The sequence below is a fragment of the Lissotriton helveticus genome, chromosome 12, assembly GCF_964261635.1.
Source record: "Lissotriton helveticus chromosome 12, aLisHel1.1, whole genome shotgun sequence".
NCBI classification, from domain to species: Eukaryota; Metazoa; Chordata; class Amphibia; order Caudata; family Salamandridae; genus Lissotriton; species Lissotriton helveticus.
The window spans coordinates 377,493,766-377,512,968 of NC_136073.1; the positions used below are offsets into that span (position 1 = coordinate 377,493,766).

Here is a 19,203-nt window from a genome sequence, read left to right on the forward strand (position 1 = left end):
CTCTAGCTAGGAAACAGCTACCAAATTCATTCTTGGAGTTTTTAAATGTTTATTACAAGCCTAGTAGACGCTGTAATAAATGTTTTGGAAAAGGTACTTTTAGAATATTACCTTCTCCCTGCCTAAACCCTCTGGAAGCCCATTTGCATGGGCTCCAACTGTCACCTGGCAGCACAATAGCTCACTTGACGAGGTGGGGTTGCCCCAAGAGCAGGAACAAAACATCTTGAGTGAGGGGAGGTATTGTGTCTTCTTGACAGGATGGCCTATGGGCTGTTCTCAGGAAGTTGATTAATTTCAGCCTCCTATGTCAAATGTAAATGTAAATGTGTTGTATTTGTATAGCGCGAACAGTAACCCGGAGGCATCCCGGCGCTTGTACTCCTACCACAAGGGAACCCCTCCTGGCTTTTCCTTGTGAGGTGTCCACTCCTGGGCATCCCATGGTGAAACCAGGCATCCCTTGTGCATCGGGGGCCGTTGTGGAGACTAAGCAAGCTATTGCCCAGAGTTGCAGCGTGGGGCCCATGCTTAGATTCGGCACTGAGGCGAGAATATCCGGTCAGAGGAATTTAAGCCCGATCCCGCCGAGGCAGGAATCGAACCCTGGTCCCTGGCCAGCATTCTGCATCAAGGTCTGCCGCTCTAACCATTGAGCCACACTTCTCCACTAACATAGCTGACTCCATGCCTGCCCCTTCCTTTGTTCACCCAGCCAGGCAGGCCTCATCCTAGAGAGAGCAGAGTTGCTAACAGAAGTGGTTTACAGTGATCACAGAGAAGGGGATTCATATTTCCTTGGCCACACCTCTGGGAGGGCATTGGAGCTCTGCATAGGGGAAGAATGGTTCTGTCATTTAGGTTTTGGTAAAGAGGAGCACCGTGGGATTGTTTGCAGCATGGCACAGAAGAAACGCTGCAAAACTGGGAAGGGTACCTCTAGGAACTTTTACCCCATTGGTTATGGGGTGGCCAGGAGTTGCCCTCACCCTCGGGCGTACATGTGGCATCCCCAGTACCATCTGGACATTTGGAAGACCTGAAGAGGACAAAACCTGCAGGCTGTGACCTGAGAAGAGCTCAGAAAACTGGACCCGCTCTTCCTCTTGTACCCTGGACAAAGAAGTGGACTTGAATGGTTGTAATGTTCATAGTCGGACAGATCATCCTTGATCCTGCTTATGAGAACAGTCCAGATGAAACTGTCAAGCCAGGTCCCTTCTGAACAAGCAGCCCCAGACTGGTCTCATACTACTTGAGCCTCATCAGTAGGGTGAAGCTTGGTTCCAGTGGCACAGTGAACATATGCATGCCCTGTCACACTGAGGAAAAAGATGGAATGGGATTCAGTCCGAGTAATTGCAAGTGGTTGAGATTAATTCAAGCATTCCAGCCATCACTTTTTGTTTTTTAGGTCGAGCGCGAAGCAGCGAAGCACCTATTGCCGGCGTGTTCGGGGGAATGTGAGACAGCGTTGGTGCCCGAGCCTCGCTGTCTCAGATTCCTCCTCGAGGGCACGCACGGCGCCGTGCACCTCCCCTGCCTCGCATTCGCAGCCTCTCTCAATCACACACAGTCATGCATGCGCACACACATTCCCACGCGCACACACTCCCCCCCTCCCCCCCAGGCATACACACACACACACACAGGCAGGCACGCGCACACACACACACACGCACGCACCCCCCTCCCCCACCACTCACGGGGCTCACGCGCACACACACGCGCGCACACACAGACACACATATCCCCCCCTCCACTCACCATGCTCTTTTGTCGCGTCGCCTCGCTGAGCTCCTTTTCTCCGGCGCATCTCCACACGCGGGGCACTTCTCTGGATCTTCACGCTACCGCGGGGCTCTCCCTCCATGATGGGAGCCCCGCATCAACGACCAACACCGGCCTCTTCCGGCCGCGTCACATTCCCCGCCCATGTCACGTACAAGGATGCCTGACTTCCTGGTTAGTACTGCGAGCACGAGTGTGTGGATGTTTTACCCGTGATTGCAAACAATTACTTGTTTTCTTGTTGCAAATGCCTCTTCTGGTTGTTTGAAAGAACGAAGAAGACTGGCTGGGTTTGGAGAGTTTGAAAAACAAGAGAGAGACACATCGGATGGCCACTTTCGGTTTCGCTGGTCTGTTCCAGGAAAAGCAGACCGGGAACCACGCTTCAGTTTGAGGAGGGATACCCGGGTTTGCTGGACACTGCTGTAGTGGACGTGTACATAAATGTATTCTGGTCCCTGAGCCTTAAGTACACGCATAACTACCCAGCACGGCTCCATTTGAAAGATGAACTGGACCCAGGAGAGCGGTAAGAATTCAACTTCATCGTATGCGTCGGATTCCTCTGGCGGGGAGAGCCCAAACTTGCCCGGAACGATATGCAGCTCCCTTCCGTTTCTCCCTCAATCCAAGCTGGAAGTCATGTTCACCATCAGCCAGGGCCCCACGGGCACCGTGTCCGAAGCCCGACATTCCGACTGGGGGATTCGGGTTGTGGTAAAACACATCCAGATTCCCCGCCCCGTACTGGAAATGTAAGTGTTTATATCTTGAACTCGCAGCGCGTTGTTTACTGTGAAAGGTGCTCACCTGGCACCATGTCACCAGGCAACAGTAGTAGGGCTTCCTACCTTGTACAGATTGTTTGCAAGTGTGTGTAGTTAATGTGGAGCGGTTAAAATGAAAGACTACAACTTCCAGAATGCATTAGGTTGATAATGTGAAGCCTAGGAATAGTACATGATAGCATTGTCGACGTAATCATCATCATAACATTTTCAACTGTACTAAAGGGGCAAAAGGCAGAGAACATTCAGGAGGTACATACTGGCTCTTCATTTACTGACATTTCATTTAAAAGAAAAACTAAGATTACATCAGTATTTTGAAGCTGCTGTCAACGTTCTTTCCAAATTGCTGTGGAATGCTCAGACAACCCAAAATTACTTTGGGATTGTAAAAGTTTTTTTTCCTGCCGTTTTACACTGGTAGCCGTAGTTTGGTGCTAGTATTTTATTACATACGTCATGTTTCATTGTATACGATTTACACCATAATGTTTAACTTTTGCGTAATCAGAGTGTGAAGGGTGGGAGACCTACGGAATAGAGCATTAAAATGATAAAGTGGCAGAAAAGTTATTTGCTGCCAAGTTGCCTCACATCGTTTGTGACAACTTAAGTCGGACTTGTTTTATTGAAGAAATCATCCGTGCCATTGTAGGCAGTAGGAAAGTTAAAGCTCAAGGCGGGGGGTAAAACTTATTTTTATCTAACATTAACTTGTTTTTGTTAGGCACGGGGTGATAAGTGATTTGCCCAGGATCACAGGATGTTTGGCGTCGTTACCGAGACTCGAACCCCTATCCCCAGGTCCGAGGCCGTGCTCCCTAGCCGTTAGGCCAACTCCTCACCCCTCTCCAGTAATATTGTAATTTTGGGTAGACGTAAACAAAAAAACAAACAAAAAAATAAGGCCAAACCTACATTCATTTTTCAAAATAAAATGACAGTTCAATGGCCACTTGAAAGGCTTTCATGAGTAAACAGCTTTACGATTTGTGCAGTTTTGTTTAATTGGTGTAACCCGATCTCCTGGGCTGCATTAATTTTGGGTGACCTGGCACTTTAGCACGCACTTCGGGAGGGCCGTTATATTTTCTTTACTCGTTTCATTTGCAATAGTGTTCCCTTATATTGCCTCCTTCTGTACTTTATGGGTGCCATACATTCGCTTTGCTTATTTGTGATATTTTCTGTTTCCCTCTATGCAGGCCATTGACATTATGAGGCAATGGAGGCCCAAATTATGCGATGTGATTTGCTAAATTATGTGTCAAGTAGGCATCATCTTGTGTGCATTTTCTGTGGTAGAATTAGTATTCCATTTTGACATTTGATGCACCTTCTCTTCTGTCATTGGGGTCAAATGATGTGACGCCCATGACAGAACACCTACCTCTGGCATTTTTGTCGATCACGTCCAGGGTATAGAGACGTACCTTTCGTGCAATTAAGGCAGGATACCCCTCTCACTTGCCATTTTGGTTTTAACACAACTCATGCCCTTATCTGAACAACTGGCCCCAACTTCCAGTAATGACCTCAATTGACCAGATATGTGTGTGTGCATTTCTTCCAGTTCATGTATGCCTCCAGTGCTCAATCAACATGTATTCCTTTTTTACTCTCAAAGGTTAGTGTGTAGACTTGTATAACTTGATTGTGTTAACGGCACATAGGCTTTATCTTTATCACAATTTTTAGAACAGCTGTCTGAGATAGTTTTATCTAACTAGTGGGCATAACTAACTAGTGGGCATAACTAAACTTTGCTATCAGCATATGGCAGAGAAACAACCAACATAAGTTGGTACTACGCATCATACGTGTGCTTAAGGAGAAACCAAGGACAAAACCAAGTATTTGCAATGCAATAGGTCTCGCATTTACTAGAATTTGAGCTATTGGCATTGTAAATGACAATGCCTTTTATTTACGTTTTGCGTTTAAAAATATAAATAAAAGGCATTGTCATTTAAAATACTATTCGCTTAAACTCTCGCAAATGCGAGACCTATTGCATTGCAAATGCTTGTTTTTCATTGTGACAGCCTAAGTGCTACAGGTCTGCTCAGACATGGGTCCTGCATTTACTGTGATACAAGCTACACCCTATTGACGAGGCCCAAATAGGCTATTCCTTAAAAATGTACCATTTAAATAATGATGTTGAAAATCCTTTTTTGCTGTGGCAGACATATTTGCTTCTGTCAAAAAGTCAGTGCAAAACCCGGCTTTGAAAGTTCCTCCTCTGTTAATGCTATACTGTTATCCATTTTACTTATTGTAGTCCTTTCTAGAATGCACTATTTATTCACTTTTTTGTTTGATTTATACAGGTGTGCTATTGAATCCCTTATCAAGAATCGTTAATATTGATGTTAAAGCAGTTTGATAGCTATTAATGTTCTTTCTAGAAAGGTTCCTTTGATGTCCCATTTTGTTTTATTTTCTTAGCTAATCCGAGTTCTAATTATTAGTTCTATTAAGTATATTGGGATGCTGGATACCAGTCAGTAGGTTAAACATGTAAAATAATTCGTTAATAGTCATGTAGTACCATTGATGCCTGGAAACGAGCCATGGGTTCTTGTTGGAAGAGTGATATCAAAGTATGTTATATTCATTTTGCAAAAGTGACAACGTGTAAACCTGTGCCAAGTTCTCAGTTGGGAGAAATATATCTACAAGCAGGCTACAAATGCATGTAGTACTTGTGCAATCTAGAAGCACCTTACTTATTTAGAAGAAGCTGTATCTATGAAATGGTCACACTCTCATCTAGCAGTGATGTCAGGAAAAGGCGTACATTCCTTTTGAAGCAGTGGGTAATGTCCAGAAGTGGGCCACACCTTCATTTTGGAGTATTCATTTCTTGAATTAGATCTTTCGTTTAGGAGTAGTTATGTCAAGTAGTGGACCATACATTCCTATCAGAGCAGTAAGCTCTAGAATTGACTCGGATGTTAATTTTGACGAGATACTGTCTAGAAGTGTGTGGCATATTTGCTTAGCGGTTATGCTGTCTGGGAAGGGTCACACATTACTGCATGGCAGCAGATATTCCCTTTGGAGTATTATGGTGTTTGAATGGGCTTCTTTAGTCGTTGTGGTGTCCAGAGTTGGACTGTCTGAGGAGTATTGTTGGCTAGAAGGAAGCCACGTATAATTTTAGAAGCAGCAATGCCTGGAAGTGAGACATGTCTGGACATGAGTGACATAGGCATTCAAGGGTAGTGATGTCCTAAGGTGGGCACGTATTCATTGGAACTGTTTTTCACCTGCATGTTGGCGTTGTAATGTTGAGCACTGACTGCATATAACTTTACGTTTTCCTACCATATTCCTATCAAGGGAGTTTGGCAAAATGTGTCCTGGTCAGCGCTTGCAAATAAAGATGCACCCCAGATACTCTTGCATTGGGATTCCATTATGTATGCTACAGGTTATAGACCGGGCCACTGGAATTATTCTGGGGTGGGAGAGAACCAAATTATGCAGCCTGGTTGACTAAATTATACTGCAAGAAAAGGCAAATTATTTAACATTTTGTGTTAGTATTATCTCATTATTTTGGTATTTTAATGAATTAGTTTAGTACACTTTCACACCCTAATACAGAAATAAGCAAAACAGTCACTTTTTGCGAAGGGCCTTCCACTGTGCAGCAACAGGTGCTTCTCTGCTTTGAGTAACTTTTTATCTGTTTGAGATAGAAGCATCACTTTTTTTGCTGCTAAAACCTTCAGATTATATAGATGCAGCAAATTCATATAATTATGCAGAAAATCCAGCAGCCACAAAACCGCATAATTCCAGTGGCCCTGATATAGGCAGCATATTGTTGTATCTGTCAGTTCGTAACAAGCCTAAGCCTAACCTTGATTCTTCCATTTATAGATGAACCCGCTAAGAAGCCAATTCCTGTTCAAGAGCAGACTGTCAAGGATGAAAAGGGCAGATATATGCGATTTCATGGTGCATTCACAGGAGGCTTCAGTGCAGGCTACTATAACACTGTTGGGTCTAAAGAAGGTATAGTAGGATGTGTTTTGCAGCACCGAGGCTGTGTTTGAGAGCATGTTCTCATAGATATGTCTGCTTGTGGGTGCTTTGGTACTGAAGGATGTGCTATGATAATCAGTAACAATCTATTTTAGATGTATGTTCTCCTAATCATGAGGATGAGAGGTTAATGGTGTGCAAGTTCTAGCGTGATAAAATGTGTCATTTAAAAAAAATTAAACTATCAAGAGAAAGTATTTTTAAATGCATTTACTGTTTTTAGAATGTTTTGCGCGTTTAGATGGATGATCTGTATGCTTTTATAGTTTGTGAAAAGTAAAATAAATTTGCGATCAAAAATAACATTTTAAATAGCATTTTATGGTGTGTCAATATGTGTGTGTCCCATCTTTATTGTGACCAACACATCTGAAGTTCTTTGAGTTATCTGCCACTTTTTCTCACCAACCTATCACATATTCATTGTCAAGTGGCGCAGTTTAAATATTGTTTTTTATTGCTGAGAGATGTTTCTTGTTCTAGGATGGACGCCATCTACGTTTGTATCCTCTCGGCAGGGAAAAGCAGATAAACAATCAGTCCAGAGGCCAGAAGACTTCATGGATGATGAAGTAGGTTTGTAATGCTTGGCAATGATTGTTATAACTGCAATCAATTACACATATACCAATATTTAAAGTCCCACAATCACAGATATCACATCTTACTTTGTTGAATATTGGAGAAAAAGGTACAGAACATGTCAGATATGAGTACAGGGCTATTGGTTTTTTAAACAGTTTTACTTGGGTTTCATAAAACTACAGAAGACATAGCATAAATTACAGCATCTATAGGCACCCCATACAATCTTAAAATAGAACAATTTATTTTTACACTTTGTTTATTGTTGAGATGTTGTTCTAACACGTGGGCTTCTTACCAAATGGGAGCTCTCATGTTAGACACTGTCTCTTTTTAATGTAGCAAGCTAGCGGGACCAAAAAGAAACCAGTCTGTAGACTAACTTGTATTCCTTTCTCCTGTAGATAGGATTAAAACATCAGGAGAACACTATGACCCCAAATCATGTTTAACATGTTTCTGCCAAACCAAGATCTTTTAACAGATCTGTGGCATTCTTCAAGACTGAGGTCTTTACTCTTCCTATAATAACTACCTGCCAGTCACAACAAGTAATTCTAAATGTAGTGAAAGAAAGATCTGTGAAAAAGATAAACAATTAAATTACAGAACAAATACATGGTATGATTTGTATGTATACTTTTCAAATCATATGATACATACCATAAAGCAGTCACCTGTGTACAAACAGACAAGTACATGTGTGTTGTTAATGAACCCATTCTTACCTCCCGGATTCCTCAGGAAGTAGTCTGGAAAGTAAACATCAGGCCCTTCGCTTAGTGTGCACTAACCAAGTAACCAATTGTATAATCATATAAAAGCAAAACAACAACGGGCGCACCGCCGTACCATGTTCTCACTTCACTCATCATACTACATTAATTATAACTCGCACCATCTCAATACACTGGTCATACTCTAGCATATGCTGTCACTTATACAATGTGAGATCATAGCTTTTATAACAACGTTCATGATGTCTCAATTAAGATGATTTCTCAGAACACAGTGCATGGTAGAATCGCGAATTCTAGTCAATGTAGTATGGCGAGTGAGGTGAGAACACTGTGTATGGAGGTGTGCCGCGTAAAATAATTTGAAGGTGGTGTGTTAAGTTAAAATGTAAGTGATTAGTGACACTGTGTACGTAGGTGAGCGACTTATAGTAATTTGAAGGTGTAAATTCTAATTTTAACATATTTCTAACTTTTGTTTTTTCATGGAATGTAAACGTTTTTTTATGTTTTTAATGACAATGTATTTCAAATAGTAGAAGTGAGTGTTACTTTATAAGGTCTCATTAATTGGAGTGTCGTACTGTAAAATGAAGGACAGTGTCATACAGTTGAGTGTCGTAGAGGGGAGCCTTGTATAGTAGCATTGAGTGCAGTGTAGGAGAATGTAATGGGGTAGAGTGGGAAACAGTGTAGTAGAATGTTGTAGAGTGTTGACAGTGTAGTACACTATATTTGTGAAGTATAGTGTATTACAGTGTTTTTTCTAATGTTTTTACATATTTATTCATACCTAGGTAGTACCTCAGTACTTCGTAATATATTTTTTAAATATATAGAAACTTATATTTCCCTACCTATTATCACTTAAATTAAATGGTAATAGATAGGTAAAACATATACATCCTAATACTTATCTATGCTTAAGGAAGTAATCCATAACACCAGCAAAGTGGTCCTAAAACAACATGGCTGCCTTGAATTTTTGTAAAGGCAGTCATTATCCAATCAGATAATAACTTGTTACCACTCTGTACCGTGGTATTACCTCAAAGCTACAGCAACAACAGACATCACTAAGTTTAAAATGCTAATAACTCAAACAATTCGTACCCGTTTTTGATGCCACCACAAAAAGGATAATTTGCATACCATAATCTGCATCCCATAAAATTTCATCAAAATCCCACTGACCGGCTATGCGCTACTTCCAATACAAAAAAATCTGTTTTGGGACCCCCCTTTCTTTTGCACCCTGTTGACCAAATGCCACAACACTTTCTTTCCATCTGTAACGGGGCCAATATGTCTGCTAAGTATCGCGTAGATTCATCAAATGGTTGCAAAGTTATTAAGGGACAAAAATCTGAGGAATTGCTATCTCTGGTAACCCTAACTATAACTATGGAGGAACTACCCCCAATATGAAATTAAATTATATATGTAAATATTTATATATCAAAACAATACCCTTTCAGGGTTAGAGTGCTTCATAAATATGCAAAAAAGAAGTAGAGAACTCTAGGTAGTTCCCACGTTTAGAGAGAGATCAGCTCCTTTGTATCGCACCCTACAACACCAGCAACACACTGTATCTGCTCACCTCAAATGTCTATTTTTCTGGCAAAGTGTTTAAGCATAGCATTGGCACAGGGCAATCCATGCCCAGCTAGAAAGGGACAAAGTCTTTTGCCATTTCTACAGCAAAGTGTTTAAGCATAGGATTAGCACCATCTACATCTAGCTGCAAAATGACAAAAGCCTTTTGCCACTCCAGGCACAGTATTACAGCTTTGGATTGGTAAAATACCATCCAAGCCAACCTGGAATGGATAAAAGCAACCCCAGACATGTGTTTTGTTATCATTATAACTCTTCAGAGAGGTTTAGCTTTGTCCAGACTCAAGGGGCACCCAGTGTAAACCAAAGCGATACCCTTTTAGGGTTGGAGTACTGCATAAATTATGCAAAAAAGAAGCAGAGATTTCTAGGTTATTAGCTTCAGCTGGCATTATGTGGATGGTTATTGGTTGCAGTCCAAAAGACCTTTTGAACTGTCTCCCAGGGCACTAGGTGATGTGCTGTATATCCAGCTTAACTTATTCAAAATTTCTTTATATATAAATAAATGGATGGGTTCTCCTTCGTTTGAGAAAATGGCTTTTTATTACCAATGTTTGACTTCACATCAGTTAATTTTCTTACGAAATGCTATGATCCTTTCTTCAATTACAATCTTCCTATACATCTTTATCTTTCACCATTTCATTCCCAATGCATTTCGGCATATTGTATGCCTTCATCAGGGGAGAATCTGTAAGGTAAATGACGTTTGTTCAAATGTTTGAAAATGATCCCTAGAAGTTTACCTCCACCCTCCCATAAAGCGCTGCGGCGCTTACAGCTGTACTTTATGTTGTGTCTCGGGCTGTGCAACTGTATATGTGTTCTTTCCTCTTCATAGTAGTGCTGCCCTCCTTATTGTAATGTGTGTCCCCGTCGATGTTAATCCCTTTGGAGTTATTAAAGTGGCCAGATTGCTATCACGATGTGTGTAACTGATTGTGTGTGTTTGCCTACAGGCATATGAAGGTTAATAAACCGAATGTAGTTTATGGCTTTGTGGTCCCTTCAGGTGCTATATCAGGTTACGCCTGGTTCATATCCTTTACGGTGTGTGAAGCGCTTATGAGTCTTACCGTGAAATCCGCGTACTGCCGGATTAACTAATTAGTTCGCAGGTGTTTTCCTACAGCATATTAGCGTTAGTATGTCGTGTGTTGTTTGTGGCTGTGTGCTCCCTTGGGGTGCTATATACAGTTACACCTGGCTGATGTCCTTTACGGTGTCTGAAGCGCTTAAAAATCTTACCGTGAAACCGGCGTGTTAAACAGCGTATGGTGCTCTCGACCTTCGCTGCTCGGCTTGCGCGCTGTGTTCTGGCGTCAGTACGCATGTTGCAACGTTGGCTATTTATTTAAAGTGATAGACACTCTTCCTGTGCTGAAGTGATAGTTTAAATAAAGCACAAAAAAATCGCTGAGCCTGCGTGTAAGGCTGTGTATTGGTGTTGGTAATGTATGTCATGTGTTCGTAACCGACGAAAAATTTGTTAACTATGTGTGGCTTATCTTAAGGCGTTTGGGAATCTGAATACGAAACTCATATAAACATAAAAAACGTGTATATTGTTTGTGGTTGATTGACACTGACCTCGTATAAAGGTCTCTCTTCCAGGACCTGGCCGGGGGCGACCCTGCTTAGCTAGGGTGGTACTATGGTTCTTCTGTATGTGAATACGTGGCCTAAGTGAGATCTATTGTTTGAAATATGTATTATGGCGGCCTAGTGCACTCGAGGACAGATATTGTATGCCACCGTTACCTAATTTACAATAATGCAGAAGCAGTAAGATCGTTATTTACAAATAACACAAAAATTCCACTCTGTCATTTAGTCCATTTGGTTTCATTGTATTTAGAAAATAAATCCAGTGATTCTCTCTTTTCAATAACAATTTCTTATTGTCCATGCCTTCTCTCTTTTCCACGATTTCAATGATGCACACTCTTAGTTGGCTAATTTGATGTTTTGCTTCCAGAAAATGGGTAGCTATGGTGGATTTCATCATTTTAGTCCTGATGTTGCTCTTGTGTTCGTTAAGTCGGACTTACAATTTTCTCTCAGTTTGACCTATATAAGCCTTACCACATGGGCATTTCAACATATAAATAATGTTGGTAGTGTCACATGTTGCATTAACTTTAAGTGTTATGCTGTTTCCTTTCGTGCGGTGTGTAATGATTGAACCCCTCATAATATTATTGCAGTTGCTGCAGTTGTGACACGGTTGCGTACCAGTAAACTTCTTCTGTGTTTGTTTCTCTATGGGGGGTTTTAACAATTCTCCTATATTTTTTGACCTGGTATGGGCAAATAAAGGTTCGTTGATGAATGATTGTTTTAAATCTGGTTCTGCTTTCAGTAAAGCCCAGTGTTTTCTGATGATGGGCTTTACTGAAAGCAGAACCAGATTTCAAACAATCACTTATCAACGAACCTTTATTTGCCCATACTAGGTCAAAAAATATAGGAGAATTGTTAAAACCACCCATAGAGAAACAAACACAGAAGAAGTTTACTGGTACGCAACCGTGTCACAACTGCAGCAACTGCAATAATATTATGTGGGGTTCAATCATTACACACCCCACGAAAGGAAACAGCATAACACTTAAAGTTAATGCAACATGTGACACTACCAACATTATTTATATGTTGAAATGGCCATGTGGTAAGGCTTATATAGGCCAAACTGAGAGAAAATTTAAAGTCCGACTTAACGAACACAAGAGCAACATCAGGACTAAAATGATTAAATCCACCATAGCTACCCATTTTCTGGAAGCAAAACATCAAATTAGCCAACTAAGAGTGTGCATCATTGAAATCATGGAAAAGAGAGAAGGCATGGACAATAAGAAATTGTTATTGAAAAGAGAGAATCACTGGATTTATTTTCTAAATACAATGAAACCAAATGGACTAAATGACAGAGTGGAATTTGTGTGTTATTTGTAAATAACGATCTTACTGCTTCTGCATTATGGTATATTATGGTAACGGTGGCATACAATATCTGTCCTCGAGTGCACTGGGCGGCCATAATACATATTTCAAACAATAGATCTCACTTAGGCCACGTATTCACATACAGGAGAACCATAGTACCACCCTAGCTAAGCAGGGTCGACCCCGCCCAGGTCCTGGAAGGGAGACCTTTATACGAGGTCAGTGTCAATCAACCACAAACTGTATACATTTTTTTTTATGGATATGTGTTTCGCATTCAGATTCCCAAACGCCTTAAGATAAGCCACACATAGTTAACAAATATGTCGTCGGTTACGAACACATGACATACATTACCAACACCAATACACAGCCTTACACGCAGGCTCAGCGATTTTTTTTGTACTTTATTTAAACTATCACTTCAGCACAGGAAGAGTGTCTATCACTTTAAATAAATAGCCAACGTTGCAACATGCCTACTGACGCCAGAACACAGCGCGCAAGCCGAGCAGCGAACGTCGAGAGCACCATACGCCGTTTAACACGCCGGTTTCACGGTAAGATTTTTAAGCGCTTCAGACACCGTAAAGGACATCAACCAGACGTAACTGTATATAGCACCCCAAGGGAGCACACAGCCACAAACAACACACGACATACTAACGCTAATACGCTGTAGGCAAACACACGCGAACTAATTAGTTAATCCGGCAGTACGCCGATTTCTCGGTAGGACTCATAAGCGCTTCACACACCGTAAAGGATATGAACCAGGCGTAACCTGATATAGCACCTGAAGGGAGCACATAGCCATAAACTACATTCGGTTTATTAACCTTCATATGCCTGTAGGCAAACACACGCGAGCTAATCAGTTACACACATCGTGATAGCAATCTGGCCACTTTAATAACTCCAAAGGGATAAACATCGACGGGGACACACATTACAATAAGGAGGGCAGAACTACTATGAAGAGGACAGAACACATATACAGTTGCACAGCCCGAGACACAATATAAAGTACAGCTGTAAGCGCCGCGGCGCTTCATGGGAGGGTGGAGCTAAACGTCTAGGGATCGTTTTCAAACATTTGAACAAACGTCATTTACCTTACAGATTTTACCCTGATGAAGGCATACAAAATGCCGAAATGCATTGGGAATTAAATGGTGAAAAATAAAGATGTAAAGGAAGATTGTAATTGAAGAAAGGATCATGGCATTTCGTAGGAAAATTAACTGATGTGAAGTCAAACATTGGTAATAAAAAGCCATTTTCTCAAACGAAGGAGAAGCCATTCATTTATTTATATATAAAGAAATTTTGAATAAGTTAAGCTGGATATACAGCACATCACCTAGTGCCCTGGGAGACAGTTCAAAAGGTCTTTTGGACTGCAACCAATAGCAATATAGCACACACTCCGGAGTGGGGAATGATTCCTAGGAAAGCATAGAGAATCTCAAGAAGTGGTTAATTTAAACTAAGCGGTGCACGTCCATTACTTGTAATTGTGTGGATGGTTACATTGGCCCGTTTGGGTTCACATTCGGGTTTGATGGTGGGATTTCAAGTAGTCCTTTTGTTAGACTGAAGATGTGAAATGGCCTGTAGCCTGTAATAGCTTGCAATCAAGAACTTGTGTGTGTTCTTTGATGTATTAACTTTGCTGATTTAATGTGATTTATGACCTTTTTGTTTTGGGGAAAACTGCTGTAATAATGCCTTTGACTCTCCTAGACACACAATGCAATTCACTAATCAACCTTGAACGTTCATTTACTTTCCTCTGCTGACATGGTAACATTTCGTATGATTTATAGATTTATTTTGTCACAAAATAAATACAAGACAGGACACAATTTTCCTTACAGATGCGATGAAGATACTTGTCATATGTCAATATTTATTATACAATATTATACTATGGATCTCTTTTACGTACACAACATACAACTCGCACGTCATTTACGTACTAACTTTTAAAATTGTCTGTCTTTGAGGGTGCTGCTTAAGTCTGCTAATTCTAATGCAGCCCCTTAAGCACTTTGTGTAGTGTTTGAATTCAGTGGGCATGTTGTCGGATACCTAGGAGCATATACAAATAGGTTAAACATGCAGCTGCTAAATTCGGCCTTATTAATGTGACAATTTTTAATTCATTTCCTGAAGCAACTTTCCAAAGGTTCGGTGTAATGCTCGCTTTCAGTTGCCAAAAGTGACAGAATCACCTGATCTAACTTTTCAGTGGCCAGTAATTACTCCGATCTCTCCTGCAGCAAGGAAGAAATATTGTCTTTCATTATTTATTTACTTTGCCGACTAGTGTCTCTCTTCTTCTCTTAATAAAGGTATCCATCTATTGGAAACATTGTCCAGGCTCGTCCGCTTGAAAGCGCTCTTCCGCGTGCTGTAATTGAAGGCACCAGCCCTTGCCCATCCAACAACAGCTTCTCTCATTTAGAGCATTCTACAAAGTAACAAAATAAAGCGCTGTGCTGAAAATGTTCATGTGCACGATATAAAGCGCCATCAGAGCAAATGTTAAATTATTTAATAGCCACAAACTAATAAAAAGCGGCGGACATCCTATTAACTGAGCCTACCACACGAAGCAGCAAAGAAACAATGCTGTCATAAAGCCATTGTCTGGCAATCATCGTTACGCAAGGCAGGAGTAGGACACATAACAGTTATGTTTTTAATTTGGGAGAACCTTGGTTTAGGCTTCTTGCTTTCAATGCACAGCAGTTTTAATGCAGTGGATTGTGAGCTATAAACTTCCAGACTGCTTTTATTGTGAAATGTTTTCAATGTCAGTAACTGTGTGGGTGTATATTGATTTGTTTCCCTGTGTCTGCCCATGCATTCATATGGGTGTGGGCTGAATTAATATGGATGGCTGTATATATGTTTTTTAATTGTGTGTCCAAGCACAAGGAACCGTTACAACAGATACAATTCTCAATATAACATGCCAGACTTATTTACTTTTCCAAGCTGTTTTGTTGTAAAGTTGATGTCAACTCAAACTTTGGTTTGAGTTGACATCCATTGAGTGTTTCATGAGTGTATCTTATCCATATTTGCCATACGAACGGCTTTAAAAAACTGAACTATTTTTTGTAGGACCTTGGAGAGCACGGAATTGCCCCAAATGAAATCATGGTGACAGATGACTTCATTTCTAAATCAAAAGATCGAATAAAGGAAAAGGCGCGACAGCTTGCCTCACTCTCGGCACCCATCCCCGGAGCCACTGTTCTGCAAGATTTAATAGCATCAACAAGGTAGGTATATGCAAAATGTCATTTTTGGAGTGTGAAACACTGATGATAATCTTTTCGGCATCCTGGACTATGGGTGGACACATTAATTAGATTGTGGAATTGACATGCCTTAAAATGAAATCACTTCTAATCCCTCATTATACAGATGAGTGATCTGTACCAATCAGTCGTTATAGTTTCCAGTGGTACAGGGCATCCAGTAACCAGAGCAGGGTTTCAGATATCATCTTAGTGGCAGGCGCACCCCGCTGCGGAACACCAAGAAGCCACTATTGTACTTTTTTTGTTGTTTTGTTAAAAAAAAAAGGGGGAACCATTCTGAGCCAGCATGCTAACAACTGATTTCCCAAATGAATGCCTACTCTGAATTGCATACGAAAATGTAACTGAACTGTGTCCAGGAGACCGTCATTTTGGAGGATATTCGGGCTGACATGCAGATTTTAAGGATTGCATGTGTACTCTGGAGTAATCATGACGGCTGGGTCTGGTTCAAATGAAGTACAACTTCCTAAAGCTTGGGCCACTTTCTCTTGCATTTATAGATTTGTGAGAGGCTTTTGATACCACTGTCTGACTCCAGTTGTGGCTGATACTGCAGGAATTAATCCTGAAGCTGTCTGAATTGTCCTTAAGGTGTCTGAATTGTCCTTAAGGGTTGTGCGTTGACTTTTCTTCTCTTCAATTTTTAAAGAACTGATCTTGAGGAAAAGATGGGTGCTGCTCTGGAGATTCCTTTTTGATATATCCATAGATGATTTATTGTTATTTTATTTTGTGAACAACACCCCCTCCTCCGGAGAACACCCATGACTTTTAAGATTCCTGTCACCTGCTTCAACAACAATGGGCTTTTTTTTTTTTCTGGTAATTGATCAGTACAGACATTTATCTGGAGGGCCCTGCTATTTTTTAATTGGCGTCAACAACACCTGTGTGTAGAACTGTAACACTTTTAATGGGATTTCAGTGACACTTCTCCGTGAGGCTGGCTTTTGTTTAACAAGACAGTAAGTTCTATAAAACTTGTCTAGCGCGTTATTGTGCTTCAAATGCCACAGTGCTTGAAATTTGTTTGAAGGACTCCTATTTTTTTTTTTTTTTATGGGATGGTGCCACTTCCCATCAGGGCTACTATACACCTTGACTACTGCAGCAACCTTTTCCAGGTCTTTTGGTGCCATCTTGGCCTTGTCAGCAAAATCCAGTGTTTTACTGGCACAGTGCTGGCTGATATTTGTACGCGTATTGCACTTTTAACTGAACATTTGTGAGCAGGGCCCCTATAATTGTTACTAGAATGACAGCAGTGTTTGTATCAGAGCTCCAGTACTTTAAATGGGTCAGTACTGGTATTTTGATACCTTCAGTATCATAGTACTGGCACTTCTCAGCAGGTCTCATTCATTTTAGTGAGCCATCACTGACGATTCGTGGTAGAGCCCAGATACTTCCAACTGGGCAGGATCAGTAGCGGTTATGTCTTGGACCCTTTACGGCACTTGTCAGTGGGCACCTGTTGCGCATAGTTGGAGGGCCCCGGAACTTTGCTGCAGGGTTGCTATACTTTAATTTGGTCTATGGTTGCACTTCCATGGAGGCCCTTCCCTTCTTCTAATTGGATAACACACCCACCTTGCACGGATGCCTCACCATAAATAGGCCTCTGACGGAACCTCTAGTCTGGTTTGCGGTTCAGTCAAAAGGGTAGTAGGGCTCTTCTGAGCAGCACCCAAACTTAAGTGGGACATCACCTGCACTTTTCGCCTGCTTCTTCTGCCCTGTAGCACCAGTAGTCTTCTTCAGGCCACTGTATATTTAAGGGTCATAAGTGGCACCTCTGATCAGACCCCCAATACTTTGCCAGAACTTCACATTAGGATCAACATATACTTCATGGGTTGGGACCAGCACTTTAGGGGAGTTTAGAACATTTACCATTGCTAGCAGCACAGACTGTTTCCAACAGGGCCTCTTTATTGTTCTCTAGAAGGTACCTGCGCTTGGTGAACAAAGTCTCAACACTTTCAGCAGTTCAGGACAGCAATGCCACTTCTCACTAAGTGCCAGTGCTTCTAACAGTACTAGCACTTCTTGACATAGCGCTGATACATTCAATGGGACAGTAGCAGCATTGCTCTATATTGCTGTTTTACTTATAATGGGTGAGTCCAATCGCTTCTCTGCAAGGCTGCTATGCTTTTAATGGGACTGCACCCGCATTTCTCTAGCAGCTGAAAAACCACGCAGGAAGATTGATAGGACCCCTCTCTTAAGCCTCCATTCCTCTAAAGAGAAAGAATAACACTGCAGTCAAAGCACTAACCGGGCTGGACAGGTCTCAGGTCAGTACTTATTTGTTTGCCTTCAGACACCTAGGAGCCAGGAGGCACATTGGCTTAGCTAGTGCTTGTTGACTGAGTACCTGTGTGACGGACTCTAAATAAGACCCTAAATGTCATGAAATTCCTTATCGTGTTCTATTTGGTGGCCAGGCAAGGGATTGTGACTGACCACGCCCTGCATATACCCTGTGATTAGAATGGAAGAGGCAGAGATGAGCAATGCTCTTTATTTATCCCTTCAAGGAGCAGAGGCAATGTTGCCTCACATGAATAAAGGATACATTGATGTTTCACTTGATGACATTGGATGTGAGGAGCGTGCAAATCATCGCTGTCTCCCAATCTGTTGTTGTTCAACACAAATCATCTTGGTGCACGGATTAAGACACCTTGATTCCTCCTCCTTGCTACACTCCCTTGTGGTATTTGCTTCATGTCTATTGAACATTGCTACAATTGTGCCAGGCCTTTCAGAAATGCAGAGACCCACCATGGCCAAGTAACCCCCATGTCATCTGTAACATCCTCCGGTTGGCCTGACTTTGTAGCTAGTGGCATTCTGGTATTTGTAGCTTTACATGTAACAGTATAGGTATTTGTTTATACTTTCAAGTATCGGTCCCCAGCAGGCAAGCTATGGCAAAGCCGTAGCATTGATCCTACTAGATCTTACTGCGGTTTTCGATACTGTTTCACTTACCGAACTAATCCAAATCTTACACAAACAAGCATTGGCATAGCCAATAGGTCTCGCTTTTGGGACCTTATAAGTATTTAGTTATGCAGCACAATATCCTTGGTGCAACAAGATCAACTGTTGCATGGCTAAACACTTATAAGGTCCCAAAGGCGATACCTATTGGCTATGCCAATGCTTGTTTACTCTGTTCTATTAACTATGTTGTGTACAATGGAATTTCTGAATGTTCTCACCCACGCATGTAAGCCCTTGTATGTGAAAAAGGAATATTGATGTAATTCGTCTGCAGTCACCATGGTGATTTGTTTTATTCCGCAAGCATACGTTTTG

General features: G+C 41.4%; 1 protein-coding gene across 2 annotated transcripts in view; it reads left to right on the forward strand.

The window, feature by feature from the left end:
- GPATCH1 (G-patch domain containing 1) overlaps nucleotides 1-19,203 on the forward strand; it is a 282,152-nt gene that overhangs the window by 22,317 nt on the left and 240,632 nt on the right. For both annotated transcript variants that reach the window (XM_078668539.1, XM_078668540.1), the window contains exons 2-4: nucleotides 6,474-6,608; nucleotides 7,122-7,210; nucleotides 15,668-15,828. In XM_078668539.1, the coding sequence (XP_078524665.1) occupies nucleotides 6,474-6,608; nucleotides 7,122-7,210; nucleotides 15,668-15,828 (385 nt within the window). The remainder of the gene's footprint in view (nucleotides 1-6,473; nucleotides 6,609-7,121; nucleotides 7,211-15,667; nucleotides 15,829-19,203) is intronic.